We start from the raw sequence: 25,218 nt of genomic DNA, 5'->3' as shown, positions 1-25,218 counted from the left end.
AATAGTGGATAGTCATCATTCAAGGTTCCATAGGCTCTGAAAAAATTCTAATGGATTTGAGGGTAGCTAATGTAATCCCACTATTTAAAAAAAAGGTAAAAGTTGGAGCAAAAATAGGAATTATAGACATGACGTTGGTAATGGGGAAAATGCAGGAGTCTGCTAAGGTTTAATAGTAGAGTCCTTGGAAAACCATGGCTAATTTTGTCAGTTAGGGAATTTATGGATAGTATTAAATCCAAGGAAGGGGCAATGTATCTAAATGATTTAGATGAGGAAACTTTGTATCATATCTTTAAGTTTGTAGTTGACATTAAGTTTGCTGTGAGAGTGAAAGTGAGGAGAATGCAGGGATGTTTCAATGTGATTTGGACAAGCTGAGTGAATGGGGAAATTCTTGACAGATGAAGTGCAATATGAAGAAATGTGATTACCCACTTTGATAGCAAAAGCAGGATGACAGATTATTATCTGAATGACAATAGATTGGGAAAAGGGGAAGTGCAATGAGATCTGGGTGTCCTTGTACACCAGTTGCTCAACGTAATCATGCAGGTGCAGCAGACAGTAAAGAAGGCAAGTGGAATGTTGGCCTTCATAGCAAATGGATTCGAATGCAGGAGCATGGGTTTCTTGCTGAAATCGTATATGGCGAGACCACACCAGGAGTATTGTGTGCAGTTTTGAACAGGAAAGATGTTCTGGCTATGGAAGAAGTGCAACAAAGATTTGTCAGACTGATTCCTGGAATGGCAGGACTGAAGTACGAAGACAGACTGGATTAGTTAACATGATATTCACTGGAGTTTAGAAGAATGATCTAATAGAACCTTATAAAAATCTAACAGGACTAGACAGGGTAAATGTAGGAAGGATGTTTGTGATGACCAGGGAGTCCAGAACCAGGACCCACAATCTAAGGATATAGGGTTAGCAATTTAGGACTGAGAAGAGGAGAACTTTCTTCACCCAGAGAGGGGTAGCCTGTGGAATTCTCTGCCAAAGAAAGCAGCTCAGGCCAACACATTGAATGTTTCGAAGAAGGTGTTATATATATTTCTTCGGGCTGAAGGGATCAAAGGGCATGGGGAGAAAACAGGCACATGATACCGAATGGGATGATCAGCAATGATCATATTAAATAGTGGAGCAAGCTTAAAGGACCAAATGTCCTGTTCCTGTTCCTATTTTTTATGTTTCTATGAACCCAGGTTTTTGAGTTTCCCAAAGGACTACTGACCCCTCTCGGTCACAGCCTGTCAGTCTGTTTATATACAGTCTGTGAAGTCTACAGAAAATATTTAAATAATTTGTAAAAAAAATTGCCCTTTATTGATGTTGTGGAAGCAGCCCAGGAAACTTCATACCTTGAACATGATCAAGGCCTTTGCCTGAACTGAAATGTTAGACCCTCAGAACGATAGACAGTGATGTTAATAATCTTCTCAACTTTTCCAATATAACTTTTTATTATATACAAATAATTTAGTAACTGCTGTTGCTTTTCAGGATGCAGATGGAAATTATTTGCTACCACAAGATGTAGAGCTTGAGTGTGTAAAGCATTGTGTGGTATATGATGGGCACACAAAATCATCTGATGTGGAAGGTAAATAGAAAAAAAACATATACAGCTATAATCATTTAGATGAATTAAGAAATTTACTGGCTTTAGTAAAACTATTGTGTGTCCCATCTGATATCCATTGACAGATGGAGGGCATAGTGAATATCCAAGGCAATGCAACCAATTTTATGCCATTGACCAAGGTGTATTTTTACTATATGTTGTGTACCTTCAACAATACTGACTATCTGGATGCCTCAGTCGGTTCAGCCATTCAGCTGCCAAGTGATAACATAGGAGAGATGGCAGTTTGATTTCGGATCCATGTTCAGTTAGCTACTCTTAAAATGGGTGGCAACAAAGTTCCATAGTTGCCGTTTATACCTTCAAATTGGGAAGGTGCAGTTGTATTATGTGAGCACTGAATTGTGATGTTCTCCTTTCTCTCTTATCGAAGAACCTCTGTTTTACATTGCATTTCCACTCAAAAGACCTGAAAGTAAATGATCACCTATGCTCCAACTTTTACTGTCCAAGAAATAATCTTGAATTTTGAATTTGTACATTGAGTCAGTATGGTGAGGCATGCAAACAAACTAATTAGGAGCAAAAGTAGGCCATTTGGTCCCTCAATCCTGTTGTCATTACCATGGCTGATTATTCTACATTTCCAACTACCTGAAAAAAACCTTTACCAGTTGCATATCAAGAATCTATTGACTTCTGCCTAAAAAATATGCAAAGATTCTACTTCCACTGTTTTGCAGAAAAGTTCCAAAGATTTACTGCTGCTCTTGAAAAAAATTGTCCTCATCTGATACTTGGAAGGGTGATTGCAGCAGACGGTCTGCCTTCTTAAGTCCCTTAAACGACCCCTAATCATTTAAAATAGCTGTGTGCCTTTGATCAAACCAGCTTCGGCACTTCCAATCTCACAGTTGGTAAAATAGCCTAGTCATGGGGCTTTATTGGGGAGCTACCTAAACAAGGCTTCTGTGGCATGTTACTGCCTTCCAGCCCCAGTCTGCTACCCACGGGCCAGTAAAATCCCCCTTTCAATTCTGAACTATCATCAAGCAACTGGAATACACAATCTACAGGGGGTTCGCCCCAGAGTCAGACAGATGCCATTCAAATTCTGGAATTCACAGAACGAGTGTATGAATTAAGATCAATTTCCTTAAACTGAGGTTTCACAATACTGTCATGTATCATGACTTAATAAGTCATGATACTAATTAATTCTGTATCAATTCTAGGTCCTGCTATTCAATATGCAAAGCTACTGGAAGTTATCAGTCGCCAGCCTATCATGGTCCTGAATGGTGGGTATGAATTCTTCTCTGCCTGCTATCCATTCTTCAGGACACAGAAAATATTTTACATGCCGCAGGTATGTTTGGTTATCTTGAGCCATCTGGCTTTGTTAAGTCTGTTGAATCTGTGTTACAAAAGGGAGTTGCACAGGGTATTGTACGTTAGCCCTTTGCATTCTTTGTGAAAATCTGTACCTGCAACATGGTTTTAATGGTGGTATCACTATTGTTGGTGAGAAAAAAGATTCACATTCAGATTGCGCTTTCGCTTCCCCAATAGGTATTAAAACAAGAATCAAAGTAGCTCTGTAAAGCCTCTGCACACTTGTTCTACTGTTAAACAAGTAATTGTGTTGTTTGTCATTTCAAAGATGTTTTCTGAAGGAGAGAGACAAAGCAGAAACTGTAGTTAAGCAGGAGTAATGTGAAATAATGGATAGAATTAACATTGTGAGAAAAGAAATATTGAGATGATTAGAACATTGAAAACAATCATATCAGCCAGTGTTGCTGAAAGGTATTCCAGGCTGCCAAGGGAAGAAACAGTGGAGGCTCTGCCCATCATTTTCTGATTCTCTCTGGCTGTTGACATTGGTGCCAAAGGACTGGAGAAATGTTGATGTGCTGTTGTTTTAAAATAGAGAAGGCCTGAGTAATTACAGCCCAGTCAGCTTTACCCTGCTGCTCAAGAAATGACTGGAAAAATTTTTGCAACCTGTAAGAATGATCATTTAGAAAGACACAGATTAGGTTGTAGACTCTCTTGCTGAGCCGGTGTGTTTTATTGCAGACATTTTGTCACCCTGCTAGGTAACATTACTGTAAATTACCCAGCAGGGTGACAAGACGTCTGCAATCAAACACAGTGGCTCAGCGAACAAGTCTACAACCTCATCCATAACCCAAGCTACATTTCTTCTGAAAAACTTTAGACACAGATTAATCATGGACATTCAACTTTGTTAAAGGAAGTCCGAGCCTGATTAAATGATTGAAATTTTTGGGTGAGTAATAAGGAGGGTTGATAACGGCAGTATATGCGATGTACATTACATGGATTTTAGCAAGGCTTTTGACAGTCTCACATGGCATACTTACTTCTTGCCTCTAGGTTTAGTTCTTCTAGTACCATGTGGGACAATAGCCATAAGACAGCTGCCATCCCTGGTCTATCTCTTTTGCTCCATCCCAGGTGATGCATACATGGCCGGCTGATCTGCAAATTAGAAACTCATAGGATTAGAGGGAAAATGGAAAATTGAAACTCAGGGACAGGAAGCAAACAGAATTGTTGGATAGCTGTTTTATTGATTGACAGGCTGTGATTAAGAAGGTTACAAATTGTATGAGAATAACTTGATATAGTTGATGGTGAGGGTGAAAATCACAGTATATAAGAAAAACAATCAATGAACTAGTCAGTTGAGGAAAACAGGTGGCAATTATAATTCATTCTGGAGAAGCGTGAGGTAATGTATTCAGGGGCGTCAATAGCCCCAACAAACACACAATGAAACACACAAAGATTCTGAAATGTGTAGAAGAACAAAGGGACCTCAGAGTATATCTCTACATATTTTAGATTTCCAGCATCCACAGTTCTATGTTTTATGTTACTAGACCATAAGACATAGGAGTGGAAGTAAGGCCGTTCAGCCCATCAAGTCCACACCGCCATTTAAATCATGAGTGATGGGCATTTCAACACCACTTCCCTGCACTCTCCCCATAGCCCTTGATTCCTTCTGAGATCAAGAATTTGTCGATCTCTGCCTTGAAGGCATCCAACGTCCCGGCCTCCACTGCACTCCGTGGCAATGAATTCCACAAGCCCACCGCTCTCTGGTTGAAGAAATGTTGTCTCATTTCAGTTTTAAATTTACCCCCTCTAATTTTAAGGCTGTGCACACGGGTCCTAGTCTCCCCGCCTAACGGAAACAACTTCCTAGCGTCCACCCCTTCTAAACCATACATTATCTCGTAAGTTTCTATTAGATCTCCCCGCAACCTTCTAAACTCTAATGAGTACAATCCCAGGATCCTTAGCCATTCATCATACGTTAAACCTACCATTCCAGGGATCATCCGTGTGAATCTCCGCTGGAGATGCTCCAGGGCTACTATGTCCTTCCCGAGGTGTGGGGCTCAAAATTGGACACAGTATTCTAAATGGGGCCTAACTAGAGCTTTATAAAGCCTCAGAAGCACATCGCTGCTTTTATATTCCAACCCTCTTGAGATAAACAACAACATTACATTCGCTTTCTTAATTACGGACTCTACCTGCAAGTTAACCTTTAGAGAATCCTGGACCAACACTCCCAGATCCCTTTGTACTTCTGCTTTGCAAATTTTCTCATCATTTAGAAAATAGTCCATGCCTGTATTCTTTTTTCCAAAGTGCTAAACCTCACATTTACTCACATTGAATTTCATCAGCCATTTCCTGGACCACTCTCCTAAACTGTCTAAATCTTTCTGCAGCTTCCCCACCTCTTCAGTACTACCTGCCTGTCCACCTATCTTTGTATCATCGGCAAACTTCACCAGAATGCCCCCAGTCCCTTCATCCAAGTCATTAATGTATAAGGTGAACAGCTGCGGCCCCAACACTGAACCCTGCGGGACACCACTCATCACCGGTTGCCATTCCGAAAAAAAGCCTTTTATCCCAACTCTCTGCCTTCTGTCAGACAGCCAATCCTCAATCCAAGCCAGTAGCTCACCTCGAGCACCATGGGCCCTCACCTTGCTCAGCAGCCTCCCATGAGGCACCATATCAAAGGCCTTTTGGAATTCTAGATAGATAACATCTACTGGGTTTCCCTGGTCTAACATACTTGTTACCTCTTCAAAGAATTCAAACAGGTTTGTCAGGCATGACCTCCCCTTACTAAATCCATGCTGACTTGTTCTAATCTGATCCTGCGCTTCCAGGAATTTAGAAATCTCATCCTTGACAATGGATTCTAGAATTTTACCAACTACCGAGGTTAGGCTAATCGGCCTATAATTTTCCATCTTTTGCCTTGATCCTTTCTTAAACAAGGGGGTTACAACAGCAATTTTCCAATCATCTGGGACTTTCCCTGACTCCAGTGACTTTTGAAAGATCACGACCAAAGCCTCCGCTATTTCCTCAGCCACCTCCCTCAGAACTGTAGGATGTAGCCCATCGGGGCCAGGAGATTTATCAATTTTTAGACCTTTTAGCTTTTCGAGCACTTTCTCTTTTGTAATGCCTACCATACTCAACTCTGCCCCCTGGCTCTCCCTAATTGTTGGCATACTACTCATGTCTTCCACTGTGAAGACTGACGCAAAGTACTTATTAAGTTCTTCAGCTATTTCCTTATCTCCCATCACTAGCCTTTCAGCATCTTGGAGCGGCCCAATGTCTACTTTTGCCTCTCGTTTGTTTCTTATGTATTGAAAGAAGCTTTTACTATCGTTTCTAATATTACTAGCTAGCCTACCTTCATATTTGATCCTCTCCTTCCTTATTGCTCTCTTTGTTATCCTCTGTTTATTTTTGTAGCCTTCCCAATCTTCTGATTTCTCAGTGCTCCTGGCCACTTTATAGACTGTCTCTTTTTCGTTGATATATTTCCTGACTTCCTTTGTCAGCCATGGCTGTTTAATCCCACCCCGGATAATCTTTCTTTTCTTTGGGATGAACCTCTGTACTATGTCCTCAATTACACCCAGAAACTCCTGCCATTGTTGCTCTACTGTCTTCCCCACTAGGCTCTGTTTCCAGTCATTTTTGTCAATTCCTCTCTCATGCCCCTGTAATTACCTTTATTTAACTGTAATACCATTACATCTGATTTTGCCTTCTCTCTTTCAAACTGCAGACTGTACTCTACCATATTACGATCGCTGCCTCCTAAGTGTTCCCTTACTTTAAAGTCTTTCATAAAGTCTGGCTCATTACATAGCACTAAGTCCAGAATGGCCTGCTCCCTTGTGGGGTCCATCATAAGCTGTTCCAAAAAGCCATCCTGCAAACATTCCATGAATTCCCTTTCTTTAGATCTATCAGCAACATTATTCACCCAGTCCACCTGCATATTGAAGTCCCCCATGATCACCGTGACCTTGCCTTTCTGACATGCCCTATCTATTTCACAGTGCATCTTGCGCCCCTGGTCTTGATCATTGTTAGGAGGTCTGTACATATCTCCCATTATAGTTTTTTTGCGTTTGTGGTTCCTCAATTCCACCCACACAGACTCCACATCTTCTGACCCTATGTCCTTCAGTGCCGTAGATTTAATTTCATTCTTAACTAACAAGGCAACCCCACCCCCTCTGCCCACCTCCCTGTCTTTTCGATATGTTGTGAATCCTTGGATGTTTAACTGCCAGTCCTGAACTCCCTGCAACCATGTCTCTGTGATGCCTACCACATCATAATCATTCAAGAGGATTTGTGCTGTTAATTCATCTACTTTGTTGCGAATACTATGAGCATTTAGATAAAGTGCCTTGATGCTAACCTTCTTATCATTATTGGAGAGGCTGGAAATCCCAAGATGTCTTAAGCTAGCCTTTTTGCTGTATTCCTAGTCTGCCTCGAGCTTAAATCCACCTGTACACATGATATCCTGTTGCTTATCTTTCCATTTAACTCCACACTCCCTGTCTCTTTCACTTTCCCTTCCCCCCGACTCAGAAGTTTAAAATCCTACTGACCACCCTATTTATCCTTTTCGCTATAACACTGGTTCCAGATCGGTTCAGGTGGAGAGCGTCCCAACGGTACAGATCCCCCGGTTCCAAAACTGATGCCAATGCCCCATGAAATGAAATCCCTCTTTCCCACACCAATCCCTTAGCCACGTGTTTACTTCCCTAACTTTCTTTTCCCTGTGGCAATTAGCACGTGGCTCAGGCAGTAATCCGGAGATTATGACCCTTGAGGAACTGTACTTCAATTTCTTTCTTAGTGCTTCATAAACCCTGAACAGGTCCTCTACCCTGGCTTTGCCGATGTTGTTAGTCCCAACATGGACCACAACAACTGGATCCTCCCCCTCCCGCTCCAATATCCTTTCAACCCGGTCGGAGATGTCCCGCACCCTGGCACTGACGTAGTGCATGTCCATACACAGCAAGAACTGGATAATATTTAGGTTTTGGCTAAAAGGTTGCAAATAATACGTTTGGCATTGTCTGGCAAGAAATGACCATGACCAACAATAGGACTTCTAATTATCTCCCCTTGAGCCCATAGTATAATGGCAGAGCGAGGTCAAGGAGTCAACTGAACTAATCTGGTTCCACATTTGTACATTCTTATCTCTTTGTCCCAGACGAAGGGAGATCTGAATTCTACAAAGACCGATAAATATGCAGATGCATGTGGTGTAAGCAATTTATGCAGGTTTTGAATTTATTGAACATAGAAATTTTTAAACCTTTCTGCATGATGAATTGCCTCTAGGAACTGGACGCCTTTGAACCCTATCCTGTTGAGATTTTACCAGCCAAACTTTACATGGGTGATTTTAAACAAGCCTCTGACAGGCAAGTTCAGAAAGATCTAAAAATCAAGGCTTACCTCAACCTCTGTCGTGAAAAAGAGATAATGTGAGTGGTTTGAACAATACTCTTTGCTATCTTGCGGATACAATTCCAATGTAACTCTCCTGTCTACAGTATTGCGGAAAGACCGCGTGATCACACCAGATGAGGCAATGAGAATAAAATGATGGGTTTTGAGACTGACCTGATGTGCGCGGATCCACACAGGGAATCAATGGATGATGAGAAATGAATACACCATGTTCCCGATTTACAAACATCTGACCTACAAACACACATATTTACGAATTCAATATCATGATGGGAAGTAATTTTAAAGATGTGGCGTAGGCGTATTTACTGTAGCTATGAAAGGCTCCTTTATGTTGTCCTACATTGTGTTCCAACTTACATGCAAACAGGCTTGCGAACAGACTCCACAACGGAACCCATTCATGCCCGAGAGATTGCTGAACGTACTCATCGGCACCTTTGTGGGACCAGATTTTTCTGTTCACATTCTCTAAAATAAATTTAAAATGAGCATGAGTATCCATTTTTCTATAAATATAGGAAAGATTGGACAGAAATCTTTCCAATATCTTGAAATTTCTCATTCATGAAGGATCCTATCGCACAAGTAGTCAATTAATCTGTCATGTCTATGCCATTTTCTAAGGGTTTAAGCAATTTGTCCCACTTATCCATTCTCATTCATAGCCTTGTGAATCTTTTCAAAGATATGTACAATTATTTTGTTCTAAAATTGATCTATACAAATCCGATTATCATTTATATGCACTACCCTTATTCCACAATGTAGTTCTAGTCTTACGATCTTATGATATCACATTACAAAACAATTGTTACAATCTATTTGTCCTTTTAGCATCGCAGAAGAGAGTGTTATTTCAATTTTACACATTCCTTCTTCAGAAGAAACCAGTCTTTTGGCCCATTTCCCAAAGATCTGTGAATTTCTTGGTGAGTTTAGTTACAACTCCTGCAAATATTAGATTTACTTTGCAGCACACAAATGCAAGTGTCGCAGTATATAAAAATGCACTGTATAATTTCAATGAGTTAATAGAAAACTGTCTATGCTGAGGCCTGCAATCCCTGGACTATAAAAGTCAACATGTTCGGGAAGAAGTTTAGATTTTGTGGTTAAAAAAAAGCTTCATTGAAGCAATCCACCAGTTGCTATGTTTCTGTGACATTTTTGTGCTCATGAAAGTTAGGGACATTAGTGCAGGAAGGTTACATTGAAGGACTCTCCTTAACCTCTTCTCTTGCCTCAGATGTGGTAACACTCCGATTAAACCACCACCAATCATCTCTCTTAAAAAAAGAGCAGCCCTATAGCCTGGTAGGATTGTAACAACTTTTATCTTTTTTAGTGTGGAGAATAGAATATTTTATGTTTTTGGGAATCTAGTGGATGTATCAAGCAATCACTGCTGAGATAATAGCATACTAATTCAGAATATCTCACTGGAATTTCAGAAAAGCACCAATGTGAGTCAGTTTATCAGTCTGGTCAAGTGATATGACTATTTAATATCAATTTAGGGACAGTCTTGTTCTGCTTTAGTACAGAACAAATAACTTATCATTCAGTGACTTATAAATCACAGAATTATAGAATTTTACAGCATCCAAAGAGGCTATTTGAACCATTTTGTTTGTACCAGCTCCTGAAAGAGCATCCCAGCTATTCCCATTCTCCAGCCCTTTCTCTGTAGCCCTGTATGTGAAAAGGAATTAATTCATAACTTTGTTGTAAAAAGTCTTTTAGCAAAAACTGATCATTCTTCACTGAGATAGAGAATGATAAGTCAAATCTGAAACGAGGGTCCTAAATCTAAACAAGGGAAACTGCAAAATTATGAGTGGTGAGTTGGTTGGAAGTAGACTGAGTAACTTGATTAAAAGAATAGGCAATGGTTAGTATTTAAGGAACAAATGAATGCATTGTAACATTTATACATTCCTTTTGGGCCGAAAGAACACTACAGGAAAAGTGGCCCAACCATGGCTAACAAAAGAAACCAAGGACAGTAGTAGATCCAAAGAGGAGTCATACTGAGTTGCTAGAAAAGATAGCATGCCTGAGGACTGAAAGCAGTTTAGAATTCAGCACAGCAGAACCAACAAATTGATTAAGAATGGAAAAAATACACGATATGAGGAATACAAGAGTGAACTGTAAGAGATTAAATAAGAACGTGTAAAGTAAAATATTAGAACAGACAAGTAGACGCCTTACGGTCTGAAAATGGAGAATTGATAATGGAGAACAAAGAAATGGCTGAGCATTTAACCAACTACTTTAGTTCTTCTTCACAGAAGAAGACACAAATAATTTTCCAGAAATTATGTGGAAGCAAGGGTCTATTGCAAAGCAGGAATTGAAAAGATTAATGCTATGAAATTGTAGCTCTGGAGAAATTAATGGGACAGAAAGCTGATAAAACCCCAAAGCCTGATAATCGGGGTATTAAAGGATGTGGCCATAGCAATAGTAGATGTTCTCGTCATCATCATCCAAAAGTCTTAGATTCTGGAACAGTTCCAGCATACTCGAGAGTGCAAAATGTAATCCAACTGTTTAAAAAATGAGTGAGGGAAAAAACTGGGAATTACAGACTGGTTAGACTAATACCAATAGTATGAAAAGTGCGTATATTTGTTGTAAAGAATGTGATTACAGGACACATAGACAATGCAGAAGGGATGACATAAAGTCAAAATGGATTTATAAAAGATAACTCATGTTTGTCAAAACTACTGGAGTATTTTGAAGATTAGTAGAATAGATCAGGAAGAAGCAGAAGATCTGGGAGGTTTGGACTTCCAGAAAATTTTTGATCAAGTCCCACATTTAGTGTGCAGAATCAAAGCCAATAGGATTGGTGGTAATATACTGCCATGGATTGAGAATTTGCCAGTAGACTGGAAAAAGACAGTGGGAATAAATGGGTCATTTCTGGAATGGAAGGCACTGACTCAGATAAGACAGGAATAGCCTTCCATAAAAATTAAAACTTTTAATTGGAGTAAGGCAAATTTTAATGGAATGGGACAAATACTTCTAAAAATTAATTGGAATAGACTATTCAAAGGTAAAGGCGCGTTTAATCTGAGGGAGGCTTTCAAAAATGTGACAATGAGAGTTCAGACTCATTATGTTCCTGCTAGAGTGAAAGGTAAAGCTGGAAGGACTGGAAAACAATGGATGAATAAAGATATTGATGTTTTAGTAAAGAATAAAAAGAATAATAAATTAGATATAGACAACTGGGTTCAAATGAATCTCTTGAACAACGAGGGAGATCATCGAGTCAGAGAGAGGATATGAGATAGCCTTGGCAAATAGGTTAAGGATAATCCAAAGAGAGTCTACAAAAACATTAGTAACTAGAGAGCAACTAGAGAGAGAGAGCAGAGCCCCTTAAAGATTAAAGAGGTTGTCTACATGTTGAAGGTCAGGAGATGGGAGAGATATTAGATGAATATTTCCCATCAGTTTTTACTGGAGAAAGAAATGGAAACTAGAGAACTGAGGGAAAGAAATATTGACATTTTGAAAACAGTTCACATTACAGAAGAGGAACTACTGGAGATCTTAGAAAACATAAAGGTGGGTAAATCTCCAGGACATGATCTAGTGTATCCCAGGATGTCGTGGGGAGTTAGGGAGGAAATTGCAGGGCCACTTGCAGAAATATTTGTATCACCTATAACTATGGGCGAAATGCCAGATGAGTGAAGTGTGGCTAACTTGTTCCTTTGTTTGAGAAGGTATGTAAAGAGAGGCCTGGGAACGATAGCCTTGTGAGTCTGCCTTTGGTGATGGGTAAGTTGTTGGAAGTGATTCTGAAACTTAGAATTTATGTACATTTGGAGAGGCAAGGAATGATTAGGGATAGTCAGCATGGTTTTGTGCGAGGGAAATCGTGTCTCACAAACTTGATTTGAATTTTTTGAGGAAATGACCAAAAGATTGATGAGGGCACAGGGAGAAACGTTGTTTACTTGGACTTTATTAAAGCCTTTGACAAGGTTCTGCTGGTACACTAATTAGTGGAGTTAGGTCACATAGGATTCAGGATGAGCTTGCCAATTAGATACAGGGGGTTCTGTAATAACACAATAGATATGTTCCTGTGAAACAATGCCTTACAGAAAATCATGCTATAGAAATAATGGGGCCTATGGTAAAAGGGTGGTTAGACTCAGACCAACAAAAAAAATCACTGGAAATGACTCAAAAATCACTCAAAAACATAACACAAAGGATAGCACAGTTTGAAAAAAGTTGAATTCACACGTAATAATGAAATAAGAGTAAAGTTATCACCTTATTTTGAAAATGTGTCAAGATGACTTGATAGTGGAGGAAGTTCTGATGTAGCTCTATTGTTAATGCAGGGGCTGAGTGTTGTCATCATTATTATCATCATCACCACCACTACCTTCAGGTACAGTTTTGTTTGCAGGGTCAGGGCAAGATCAACACAATGTTCTTTGATTCTTGGGAGCTCCTCTGATGGATCAAAGCTGTGTAAAGCATGAAAAAGATCTGGGAGAAGCTCCCGTTAAACTGCATGCAAGCGGTCCTTCCTGACATCGCCCCAAGCCTCCATGATAATGTCAGTTGCATTCTTGAAGATAACATTCTTCCAAAATTGAAGTGGCGGGGGAGGGGTGTGAGGGATGTGTTGTGGGAAATGTGGGAGATGCGGTCAACGGCGTTCTTGACCACTGCGGGGGGAAAGTTGCGGTCCTTGAATTGCGGTCCTTATCGCCCTCAGTGGCTGCAATCAGCCTCTTAAATGTGCACCTTAAATAATAAGTTTTAAAACCTGCTGCTGCACCCTGGTTAACAAAGTGTGGAGCTGGATGAACACAGCAGGCCAAGCAGCATCTCAGGAGCACAAAAGCTGATGTTTCGGGCCTAGACCCTTCATCAGAGAGGGGGATGGGGAGAGGGAACTGGAATAAATAGGGAGAGAGGGGGAGGCGGACCGAAGATGGAGAGAAAAGAAGATAGGTAGAGGGGAGAGTATAGGTGAGGAGGTAGGGAGGGGATAGGTCAGTCCAGGGAAGATGGACAGCTCAAGGAGGCGGGATGAGGTAGTAGGTAGGAAATGGAAGTGCGGCTTGAGGTGGGAGGAGGGGATGGGTGAGAGGAAGAACAGGTTAGGGAAGCAGAGACAAGCTGATCTGGTTTTGGAATGCAGTGGGGGGAGGGGAAGAACTGGGCTGGTTTTGGGATGCAGTGGGGGAAGGGGAGATTTTGAATCTTGTGAAGTCCACATTGATACCATTGGGCTGCAGGGTTCCCAAGCGGAATATGAGTTGCTGTTCTTGCTACCTTCAGGTGGCATCATTGTGGCACTGCAGGAGGCTCATGATGGACATGTCATCTGAGGAATGGGAGGGGGAGTTAAAATGGTTCGCGACTGGGAGGTGCAGTTGTTTGTTGCGAACTGAGCGAAGGTGTTCTGCAAAGCGGTCCCCAAGCCTCCGCTTGGTTTCCCCAATGTAGAGGAAGCCATTCCGGGTACAATGGATACAATATACCACGTTGGCAGATGTGCAGGTGACATCTGCTTGATATGGAAGGTCATCTTGAGGCCTGGGATAGGGGTGAGGGAGGAGGTGTGGGGCCAATTGTAGCACTTCCTGCGGTTGCAGGGAAAGGTGCCGGATGTGGTGGGGTTGGAGGGGAGTGTGGAGCAGACAAGGGAGTCACGGAGAGAGTGGTCTGTCCGGAAGGCAGACAAGGGTGGGGATGGAAAAATAGCTAGGGTGGTGGGGTCGGATTGTAGATGGCGGAAGTGTCGGAGGATGATACGTTGTATCCGGAGATTGGTGGGGTGGTATGTGAGTACGAGGGGGATCCTCTGGGTGCAGTTGTGGCGGGGGAGGGGTGTGAGGGATGTGTTGTGGGAAATGTGGGAGATGCGGTCAACGGCGTTCTTGACCACTGCGGGGGGAAAGTTGCGGTCCTTGAAGAACGTGGACATCTGGGATGTGCGGGAGTGGAAGGCCTCATCCTGGGAGCAGATGCAGCAGAGGCGGAGGAATTGGGAATAGGGTTTGGAATTGTTGCAGGAGGCTGGGTGGGAGGAGGTGTATTCTGGGTAGCTGTGGGAGTCAGTGGGCTTGAAATGGACATCAGTTTCTAGGTAGTGACCTGAGATGGAGACTGAGAGGTCCAGGAAGGTGAGAGATGTGTTGGAGATGGCCCAGGTGAACTTGAGGTGGAAGGTGTTGGTGAAGTGGATGAACTGTTTGAGCTCCTCTGGGGAGCAAGAGGTGGCGCCGATGCAGTCATCAATGTAACAGACAAAGAGGTGGGGTTTGGGGCCAGTGTAGGTGCAGAAGAGGGACTGTTCCACGTAATCTACAAAGAGGCAGGCATAGCTTGGGTCTGTGTGGGTACCCATGGCCACCCCCTTTGTCTGTAGGAAGTGGGGGGAATCGAAAAAGAAGTTGTTGAGGGTGAGAACGAGTTCTGCTAGACGGATGAGGGTGCCGGTGGAGGGGGATCGGTCGGGCTTGCGGGACAGGAAGAAGCAGAGGGCCTTAAGGCCATCTGCATGAGGAATACAGGTGTATAGGGACTGGACCTCCATGGTGAAAATGAGGTGTGGGGGCCAGGGATTTGGAAGTCCTGGAGGAGGTGGAGGGCGTGGGTGGTGTCACGGATGTAGGTAGGCAGTTCCTGGACCACAGGGGAGAAAATGTTGCACCCTGGTCCATGGGTTGAAGGAAATAGGTTGTGTTTGGGGGTAGAAATAGTACTTTGATGGTTTCAGAAAGCTCACCAATGGTCTGAGGGTGGCTTGGCACATTATCCAGGATGAGGAGAATTTTGAAATCCACATTTTTTTTCTGCAATACTTTATGAAAACATCTTCCAAAACATCAACAATAAGGTGAGAAATAATTTACCCGGTCATCCAACCTCTTTTGCTTGACCTAAAGTAGATGCCTAGAGTAGACTTAAGGTAGCATTTCAAGGCTCACGGATTAGCACAGTGGTACACCATCACAGGCTCAAAGCCTTATTAAGCTTTAACTCTCTGCTGGCATGGGCACCCAGCAGCACAGTCATATGATCCTTTGCCATCTTAAAGCCTGGAGGGTGTTTTTCATTTGTAGAAATGTAGGTTCTTGATGGTATTTGCTTTCATGATAAACCTGTCTCCTCCAAGCTGTAGTCTTCTTCATCAATTTTTTTTTTACTGTGGGAGGAAATGCCATTGCATGCTCCTCATCTGCACTGGCAGCTTCACCACATGACTTTACGTTATGAAAAACATAAAGGTTCCTAAAACCAGTAAACCAGCTACTTCTGGCTCTAAAGGTAGGCACATCTACAGGATTTTCAGCTTGTTTTGTTAGCTCTTCATAAATTGAGAAGGCTTTCTCTTTTATGGTGAGAAGGGTGGTCCCAGATCGTTTCATCATTTGCTCTTCTATCCACACACTTAGAAGCCTCTCCACCTCCTCAAGTTCCTTGATGCCAGCGTGGAGACTCTTTTGGCCTATACTCAGGACAAAGCCTGCAAACTGATCATGTGATGTCCACATTGGAATCGCACTATAGCCAACAGAAAGCTCACGTTTTACAAATACCATTACCCTATTCATCAATTGCATTATAGCCAACTTGCGTAGTTCAAAATTGGCTTAACGGCAGGACACGAGAGAGTGATGGTGGAGGGTTGTTTCTTGGACTAGAGACCTGTCACCAGCGGTGTTCCACAGGGTTCAGTGCTGGCCCACTTTTGTTTGTCATTAATATAATTGATTTAGATGAGAATATAGAAGGCATGATTTGTAAGTTTGCAGATGACACCAAGATTTGTGGTAAAGTGCACAATGAAGAAGATTATCTGAGATTACAAAGAGATCTTGATCAATTGGGTCAATGGGCTGAAGAGTGGCAGATAATTTGGATTAATGTGAAATATTGCATTTTGGTAAGCAAACATGGGCAGGACTTATGCAATTAAAAGTAGGGCCTTGGGTAGTGTTGCAGAACAGAGACACCCAGGGGTTCAGGTGTATAATTGTTTGAAGTTTGCATTACATATGGATGTGTGGTTAAGAAAGCATTTAACATGCTTGCCTTCATTGCTCAGACCTTTGAGTATAGAACTTGACCCCACATCTCCGGTGACACACTGGTCTGCACACACACACAAACACACACACACACACACACACACACACACAGTCTCCACCTCCTTTATCGTTGGCTGTTATCCAACAATATGCAAAAGAAAGGTTGTAACAAGGCATATCCTAGTTTCCCACACCTATATCCCACTGATGTTTGCTACAATGATTGAGCAAATTCAGGACCTATGATTCTGCAATTATCTCATTCAAAGTCTGTTTTCTTTTCTTGATTACATGTCATTAGGGAATTTAATATAAGGTGTGTCAAACATACTTCAAACATGTTCCTTTCTTCCAGACGAACAGTCAGCTAAAGGTGCGGTGCTGGTATTCTCCACTCTAGGTATAAGTCGTTGCTGTACTGCAGTGATAGCCTACCTCATCTATTCCCAAAAAATTACACTAAAGGTAAATGAAAAAGTCTTTTACATAAATGACTTACGTGGTAGTATCGAGAAGGACAGACATACTCCTAGAACAATATGATAACGCCACTCTTGAACTATCAGAACTATCTATTATTCACTATGATCTGGTGACCTGTGTTCGATTCCACCCTTGGGTGATTGTCTGTGTGGAGTTTACATATTCTCCCTGTGCCTGCATGGGTTTCTGCCTGATGCTCCGGTTTCGTCCCACAATGCAAAGATGTGCAGGTTAGGTGGGTTAACAATGCTAAATGTGGGGTTGTAGGTGAGGGTGGGTGGGCTGGGTTTGGGAGGGATGCTGTTCAGGGGGTCAGTGCAGACTTGATGGGCCAAATACCCTCTTTCTGCACCGTAGGGATTCTAGGATTACAGTGTGAAAAACATGAGTGGTTGTATATCTGGATTCCAAAAAAAATTGGAAATATAAAGGGAAATTAATCAGGATACTACACTAGGGTATGGACTGCACTGTGGGATACCTTTGGGCAGGGACTAGTGATAAAGGAAGTGGAACCTCCTAATTGCGGACATTTCTACTTTTTTGGACCAGTGTGTGCCCCACTATACTGCATCCTCTTGATGTTGACCATTATCTATATGAAGTGCCTTTCCCCATCTGTCACCAGCAGCTTGAATGGCTTAATTTGCAGCATGAGAAAGCATGGAACAAAATAAAATGAATCACTTCCCAGACTGAGGTCAAAATTTCTGCTTTTACTTGAAAATGTGGTGGGAAGTGCCATTATGTTCTAAACACCCCTCACCAACACAAATAGAAGAACCCAACAAATTGTGTGCCTGTTGGACTCCTAAGTGGTCACATCATGGGCTATTCAGCAGATCTAGAGCTGTTGGAAAACCAGGGATCAGCAGCTACTTTCAGCACATACTTGGGAGGCTGTGATTGCAGATGGCACACCCACACCAAAGTCCAGGACGAGCCAACAAGGGTAGGGGTCAAGGGGGAGGCGTGTCAGGACATCAGCGGCAATTAGCAAATATCCATTGCCACCTCCCTGCCCCACCCTTTCACCAGCATGTGTGATCCCTGATCAACCCCAGATTAAGGCAGATCAAGGCCCCTTTCCCCACTAACCTGTTAGTAGGCTGCTGTACTTTACCAATCAGGTGGGTTGCCACTATACTTGCCTGCTGGAAACACAGTTAATTGTTGTTGGGGTTTGGAGAGGCTCCTAAACGTTTGTTAATTGATGGTTACTAGTTGATCACTTCAACCCTCAAATGGCAGCAGCAAGGAAAGGTGAAGCCTAGGGCCTGCCCACTCCAAATTTATTTCCTGTACTGGTAGGAAGGCAGAGACTATGTCCCTGACATCAACCTGACTGGTAATCCTCCTCTCCAGCAGCTTGTCTTCATGCTTCATGACAAGCAAAGATTCTGCCTTTGAGAAAAACATCATTTAATCACAACTCTCAGTTTCCCGGTTGAAATAAGTCTATGGGGACAGGTATCCCATCACCAAGTCACCCTTTATTTGCATGTACATAGTACATGGACTCTGACCAATCAAATCAGAGTCAGTCCCCAGAGGAGAATCCCTGAGACTCCTGCCTATATCTGTCAGTCAGGACTCCTTGATTGGTCCAGGTTAACCGCCCCAATCAGAGAACTAATATTCAATAAGATCTGCCTGGCCAACCTCGTTATAATCACTACACTAGTTTAAATGTTTTTATCTTGGAGTCCATTCTCCGCATCAACCATTCTAACTGGGAAGAACAATTTCTTCTCTCCATTGTTGCTTGAAATGGAAATGTTGCTGGGATGCTACTATTTTTATTTTTCATTTACATTCATTCCTTCAAATCCTGTTAACATGCCATTTCCCAATGATGGAATTTGGAGAAGACTAGATGCTCAGGGCATCTGATAGATCCAGAGATGTCTAATAATTATCTTTTATCAATTGTTCAACCTCACTATAACTTACTGCAGTGGTAGTTTGTAAATATATCTACTTCATTTCCAGTTGAATGCCACAAAGCCTGAGGGAATGATAACTATAAGGGTATAGTTCCGATCTACCATTCACGAAGGTAGTTGCCTCAAGCAGAGCAAATCTAGAATTTATAATAGGAAAATTCTTGGGATTTCTAAGGGTCAATCCAACAAGAAGGCACAGATCCTGCTAACAAATGTGTTCAAACTCCAAAATAGTTCCTACGAAAAGAAAGAGGGAAAGGCACTGTCCCAAGCAATACATGTGGGGAAGGCCCCCACCCAGCTACAGTGATGAAAATTGAGTCACAGTTTTCTTGATACTCCTGAGGAATGTAATTTTGTTTTGTTGCCATTTTTTGAATGTTGGCATTTCCAGATGCATTAAAAGTACCTAAATGCTCCTTTCCCCTAGGATGCCTGGGCACTTGTTCAGAAGTGTAAAGCAACAATTCGGCCACATCGAGATTTGGTACACTATCTTTCTCAATGGGAGGAAACTATATTGCATCAAAAGATTACAAATATCTCTGACCCTTATTATTGAAATGGTATTTTTTAGCTGTTAAAATGAAGCTGCATTCACCGTAAATTTAGAGTTGAATACATTCATGTTTTTTTAAGAGTTAGTAATTTGATACGTGGAAAATGCCCAAGATTTAATTGAAACTAACACTGTGATTTTAATTTTCTGCATAATTCCTAATTGTGATTGTAGCATTTAGTACAACATCAAATTAATGCATTTTTGATTATATGTAGCAAATTTATCATTTATCTATAAACCTTTTGTATGAGTGCAATATTAAAAATTGTTTTAAATTATGCTTGACTGTGCGAAGTGTTATCAGAACATGTGAAACCAAGCTGAGCAATTGTTTGTGGAAATCTGTCACCATTTCATTTGGGGGTTTGTTTTGTTATCTCCTGAATCAATATTTTTCACAGTTGAAAGTGAAATTACTATCCAGAGGAAATTGAAAAAAATGTATTGCATTCTTGTGGGTAAGGAGGTGAATGAATCAGTTTTGGCATGAAGGAACCCCAATAGGCTTGGGAAACTACCTACTTGGAAAGGTTCAAACCGTTCCATGATGTGTGTCATAGTGGCACAGTGGTTAGCACCGCTGCCTCAGAGCACCAAGGGCCTGAGTTCAATTCCATTGTCAGGTGGCTGTCTGTGTAAAGTTTGCACATTCTCCCTGTGTCTGCATGGGATTCCTCTCACACAGTCCAAACATGTGTAGGCTAGGTGGATTGGCTGTGTTAAGTAGCCCATACTGCTCACGCATACGTAGATTAGGTGGTTTATAGGGGGCTCTGAGGGGTGGTGTGGACTTGTTGGGCCAAAGGGTCTGTTTTCACACTGTAGGGATTCCAGGCCTAAGCGTGCTGTGATCCAAAACTAAAATTAAGAGTCTCCTAGTAAAAGAAGTCATATCATTTTTATACCACGAAAAGAGCAATCAATTTCTCTTTTAGGTATGTAATGTACTTTACAATTGAAAAGGATGTTTGATACTGTAATTGAGAATCATGTTAATAGAATTTTGAAAGGCTTCAGCTTGGTAAACAAACTGTGAAAACCTCCACAGTTGTTTACTGCATTTTTTTAGATCCCCTACAGTATGAAAACAGGCCCTTTGGCCCTACAAGTCCACACTGCCCTTTGAAGCATCCCACCCAGACCCATCGCCCTATAACACACACCCCTGAACACTACAGGCAATTTAGCATGGCCAATCCACCTAGCCTGCACATCTTTGGACTGTGGGAGGAAACCGGAGCACTCGGAGAAAACCCACACAGACACGGGGAGAATGTGCAAACTCCACACAGACTGGAATTGAACCTGGGTCCCTGGTGCTGTGAGGCTGCGGTGCTAACCACTGAGCCACCGTGCTTTTATTAGTATTATTGCTCTTGGTTTAAAGGGCTGTGTAGATAGATAGAATGCCATCCCTCATTTCTGCCAATTGTTAGGATTTGGGTTACAATTAAGCATTTAAAGTGCTAGGAGCCCCAGCCCCAATATACTTCAATTTAGTTGCAGGCAGCTTGCCATCACCCTCAAAGGTTTGTAGGCTTGACTTCAATCCCTGGATGTGAATGGATAATTGAAGCAAACACTCCCATCGAGAATTATTCAAGATGTTGTACCGCATTTGTGTGATCTCAGAAGGCAATGGAGGCCAAGTCATTGAATATTTTTAAGATAGAGGAGGAAAGGTTTTTGTTAGCCAGGAAAATTGAGGGTTATCAGGCCTGATGGAATTTGAAAACCAACAGATCATCTGTGACCTTATTGAATGCTCAATAAAGTCACGCAGACTCGAGTGACCAATTGATTCTGCTCCTAAATCATATGTTCATAATTAAAATGAGACATGAAACTGGAGTTTTGGAATGGATATTAAAAATCCAACATCACACTTTGAAGAGCAGTGAGCCCTTCCAGAGTCATTTGACCTTGAGTATTTAATGTAGGTTGATGGGCCTTAGCATCCTTTAAATACAGCTTTAATGGCTTAAATTATTACAACCAAGGCAAACTACTAAATAGGACTAAATGATGAAAAAGAAAGGCATTCAAGTATAACAGGATTTGAGGAAAAGACAAAAGATTGGAATTGAAGTAACAGTGGTTTATCCATCATTGGCTGTCTGATGGCCCTGCTGTAATGAGTAACAAAATATTTTTCAATACTTTTCAAGGGCAGATCATGAGATTTTCTCAAGGTCTCATTTTTGACTTTCAGAGGATATGTTCTGATTTTTTGCAGCTCTACTTCCATTCTCACTAACTGGGACCTTAGAATATGCAAAAGGTTGCAAGTTTGTTTCTAACAGTCCAGTAATTTACAGCATGTGAACGCTTTTAGATGTGATAGCAAATCCAAATCTTCTTTACAGAGCAGAAATGTTGATTTTAGAATCAGGATAGTTAGCATTCAGGGGCTAATTAAAAATCATTATTTTGATTTGTAGTTAGAAACTATTTTTAATTTTTAATAGTTTCTAAATCAAAATCCAGGATTTTGTCTCCTGGATTTCACTTGTTCTTGCAGCAAAGATAAATGAGGGGAAATCTGATAGAGGTGGACAAGGAAAGCTGTTTTCATTAGCTGAAAGTATAAGGAATAGGGCATCTAGCTTTAAGGTTCTAGCCAAGAGACGTAGGAGAGATGGAAGAAGAACATTTTATGTAATAAGTGCAAGTAACCGCGAACCTGTTGTCAATGAGAGTTGTGGAATTGATGGTGGTCAATAATCTTGAAAGGAAAATGGATGGGTGCTTATAGGACCATGGGATGGGTAGCAGAATGAAGCTATCCAAAATGATCTACAGAGAGCAGACACCCAATTGTCCATAACAGTACTGTCACTCAAACTTGATTCTCAGCTGATACAACCTTCCACCTTGTGAATAATCAGACTTTTTATTTACAAGCACCTCAACCAACATCACAGAAACAAATTATCGGGTCACTATCACAGCCCTGTTTGCAGGACCCAGCTCTCAGAAAATTGGCCACTGTATCTCCTATATTACAATGGACTCTCAGCTTTTCAAATTGATCATAGTCTGACGATCTTTGTGATGTGACACATTTAGTACTGAAGAACCCACATTGTTCTGTGTCCTATGCTCCAAAACGTTTTCTTGCTGTCACAGTATTAATCCTTAAATAAGCTTGTTTGTGAGTGATTTTCATCATCTACAACTAACAGAATAATTTGGTCCATCTAAAGTCACTGTTAGGTCACGGGGACATTGTGTATACATGGCCAATCTCCAGATGGATCGTGGGCAGCATGAAGACTGCAACATTAATAAAACAGTTTGAATTGCACTGACAGGCAAAGACATCATCTATATTCTCTAAAATAACTGATTTCCATTTCATTTAATGTTGCACATTGCTTTTTATAAACTTTTATGCTGACTAGGTAAGAGACTGTATATTTTCGTTTTTGGACTATAAACTGAAATGAAAGTTGGTTTTCTATAAGCTGGAATACTGGGATAGTTTTTGACCTGAAAATCGAGTACTACATGTTTATATTTTCACAGGCCCTACCTAAATTTAAGGAAAATTATGTAGAGGTGCCTTTTATGTCATTTGAAAAAAATAACAAAATTCGTCAAAGGAAGGCTGGTTGACAGTTGATAGCAAATTGACCAGTAGAACTCAAGAAATTTATGCATTACCTGTCAAACAACTTTTCTACAGATTATGACACCAAGAAAATGACTACTGTGGATGTGTCTGAGTTAATTTCCGAAGCATCCAGACAAAAGTTTGGAAGATAAGGCAAAGTAATTTTGACAGGGGGATAGTGACATCATGAGTAAATGATGCAGCTAAACCCTTCACTATATTAAGAGACACAGAAGCTACTCAAATTCTTTTGCAGGAAACTGAAACAGTTTGTCCTCCGGACAGTGCAGGGAAAGATAAGGCATTATAAAAAGGATAAGTGGACATTATATCCTGGTGGCATTTTACAAAGCGCAATTGAAGTGTAACTTGCTGTCCAGAACATTGGTATTAGGAGTTAAGAAATTATTCATGGATGGAGCTGACTTATTCCTAGGGAATGATTTGGCTGCAGTAAAAGTCATAGCTTCAGCGATAATCGCAGAAAGCCCAAAGGAGATTTAAGAGGCTGAACAGTTATAGGAACAAGTTGTATGGTGTAGACCTCTGGTCACCGCACTGAAGGAATGATGAGATCGCATTAAGAAGACGCGGAGGAGATTTACCAGGATGCTGCCCAGGCTGGAGAATCTGAGCTAAGAGAAAAGATTGGAAAGGCTGGATTGTTTTCCTTAGAGAAGCAAAGGCTAAGAGGGGATACAATAAGCCAGAAATTCAGAGATAATGGGAACTGCAGATGCTGGAGAATCAGAGATAATGAGGTGTGGAGCTGGATGAACACAGCAGGCCCAGCAGCATCATAGGAGCACAAAAGCTGACATTTTGGGCCTAGGCTTTTCTGATGAAGGGTCTAGGCCCGAAACATCAGCTTTTGTGCCCCTAAGATGCTGCTTGGCCTGCTGTGTTCATCCAGCCCCACACTTTGTTATCTCAGGTTAAACCTTTACTTGTTTTGAATCTTTTCTGGAGTAGTGCTACATTTTCAAAACCATATGGCTGTGTAGTCAGAAAACAAGTGCATTAAAATGTCTTCATGACCTTAACATTGAGCAAAAAATGTAAATAAAATGGAGACAGAGGTGAGTTTCTTAAACAACCAACTGGTCCCATTAAAATTATTCTGATGAATGTTATACTCTAACATTGTATTTCAACCGGCAATTTTTATTTTATTTGATTGTTATGTTTATGTTCCTTTATGAGTCGAGTCCCAGTTAAACTTTTGTCACAGACAACAAGAACTGTAGATGCTGGAGTCAGAGATGACATAGTATGGAGCTGAAGAGGCACAGAGGCCAGGCAGCATCAGAGGAGCAGGAAAGTTGATGTTTCAGGTGTGAGTGCAGGTTGGGAGTGGTGGGGATTGGTCATTGAGATGGGTGGGGCAGATAGGTGGGGAAGGAGATGGATAGGTTGTGTCAGGTCAAGGAGGGGGGGGCGATGAGAGGAAGGGTCAGACATATTCTTCCTCAGGAGCCCACAGCCTGATGGCCTAAACATGGAAGTCACCAGTTTTAAATCTCAGTCTCATCCCACGTCCAACCCTCCCTCTCATCCCTGCCTCCTTGACCTGACACAACCAGTCCATCTCCTATCTCCCGTCCCACTGATCAATCCCCACCACTCCCAACCTGCACTTACCCATCACTACCCCATCTGCCTTCCCCAGCCCTATCCCTCCTCTATTTATTTCTGACCTCCCTTCCCCCACTCCGCCCAAAATACTGAAGAAGGGTCTCGACCTGAAACGTCAACTTTCGTGCTCCTCTGATGCTGCCTGGCATGTTGTGCTTCTCAGCTCCATACTGTCTTATCCCCAGTTCAAATGTTGGTATCTTTATTTTCCTGTTAAAGTCACCAGTGCAGGAAGTGGGAAATTAACTTAGCAACTGAAGTCACCCATCGTTACAGAATTTTGCATTTTAACTGAACCATGGCATCATACAAAACAAACAGTTTACTAATTCCAGTAGTCTTGAAATGAATGGAATTGGAATTATCTCTTAACAGCTGAATTGTATGGAAGAAACGTAGCTGCTAAAATCAGACTGTCC

At 41.6% G+C, this 25,218-nt stretch overlaps 1 protein-coding gene across 3 annotated transcripts in view; it reads left to right on the top strand.

The window, feature by feature from the left end:
• styxl1 (serine/threonine/tyrosine interacting-like 1) overlaps positions 1 to 19,675 on the top strand; it is a 31,537-nt gene extending 11,862 nt beyond the window's left edge. For all 3 annotated transcript variants that reach the window (XM_048557422.1, XM_048557424.1, XM_048557423.2), the window contains 6 exons: positions 1,510 to 1,609; positions 2,827 to 2,960; positions 8,333 to 8,478; positions 9,302 to 9,396; positions 16,913 to 17,022; positions 19,417 to 19,675. In XM_048557422.1, the coding sequence (XP_048413379.1) occupies positions 1,510 to 1,609; positions 2,827 to 2,960; positions 8,333 to 8,478; positions 9,302 to 9,396; positions 16,913 to 17,022; positions 19,417 to 19,548 (717 nt within the window). In that variant the 3' untranslated portion in view covers positions 19,549 to 19,675. The remainder of the gene's footprint in view (positions 1 to 1,509; positions 1,610 to 2,826; positions 2,961 to 8,332; positions 8,479 to 9,301; positions 9,397 to 16,912; positions 17,023 to 19,416) is intronic.
• Positions 19,676 to 25,218: the final 5,543 nt, after the last annotated feature.

The sequence above is a fragment of the Stegostoma tigrinum genome, chromosome 27, assembly GCF_030684315.1.
Source record: "Stegostoma tigrinum isolate sSteTig4 chromosome 27, sSteTig4.hap1, whole genome shotgun sequence".
NCBI lineage: Eukaryota > Metazoa > Chordata > Chondrichthyes > Orectolobiformes > Stegostomatidae > Stegostoma > Stegostoma tigrinum.
The sequence above is the reverse complement of the archived record's forward strand: the minus strand, read 5'-3'. Positions and strand labels throughout refer to the sequence as shown.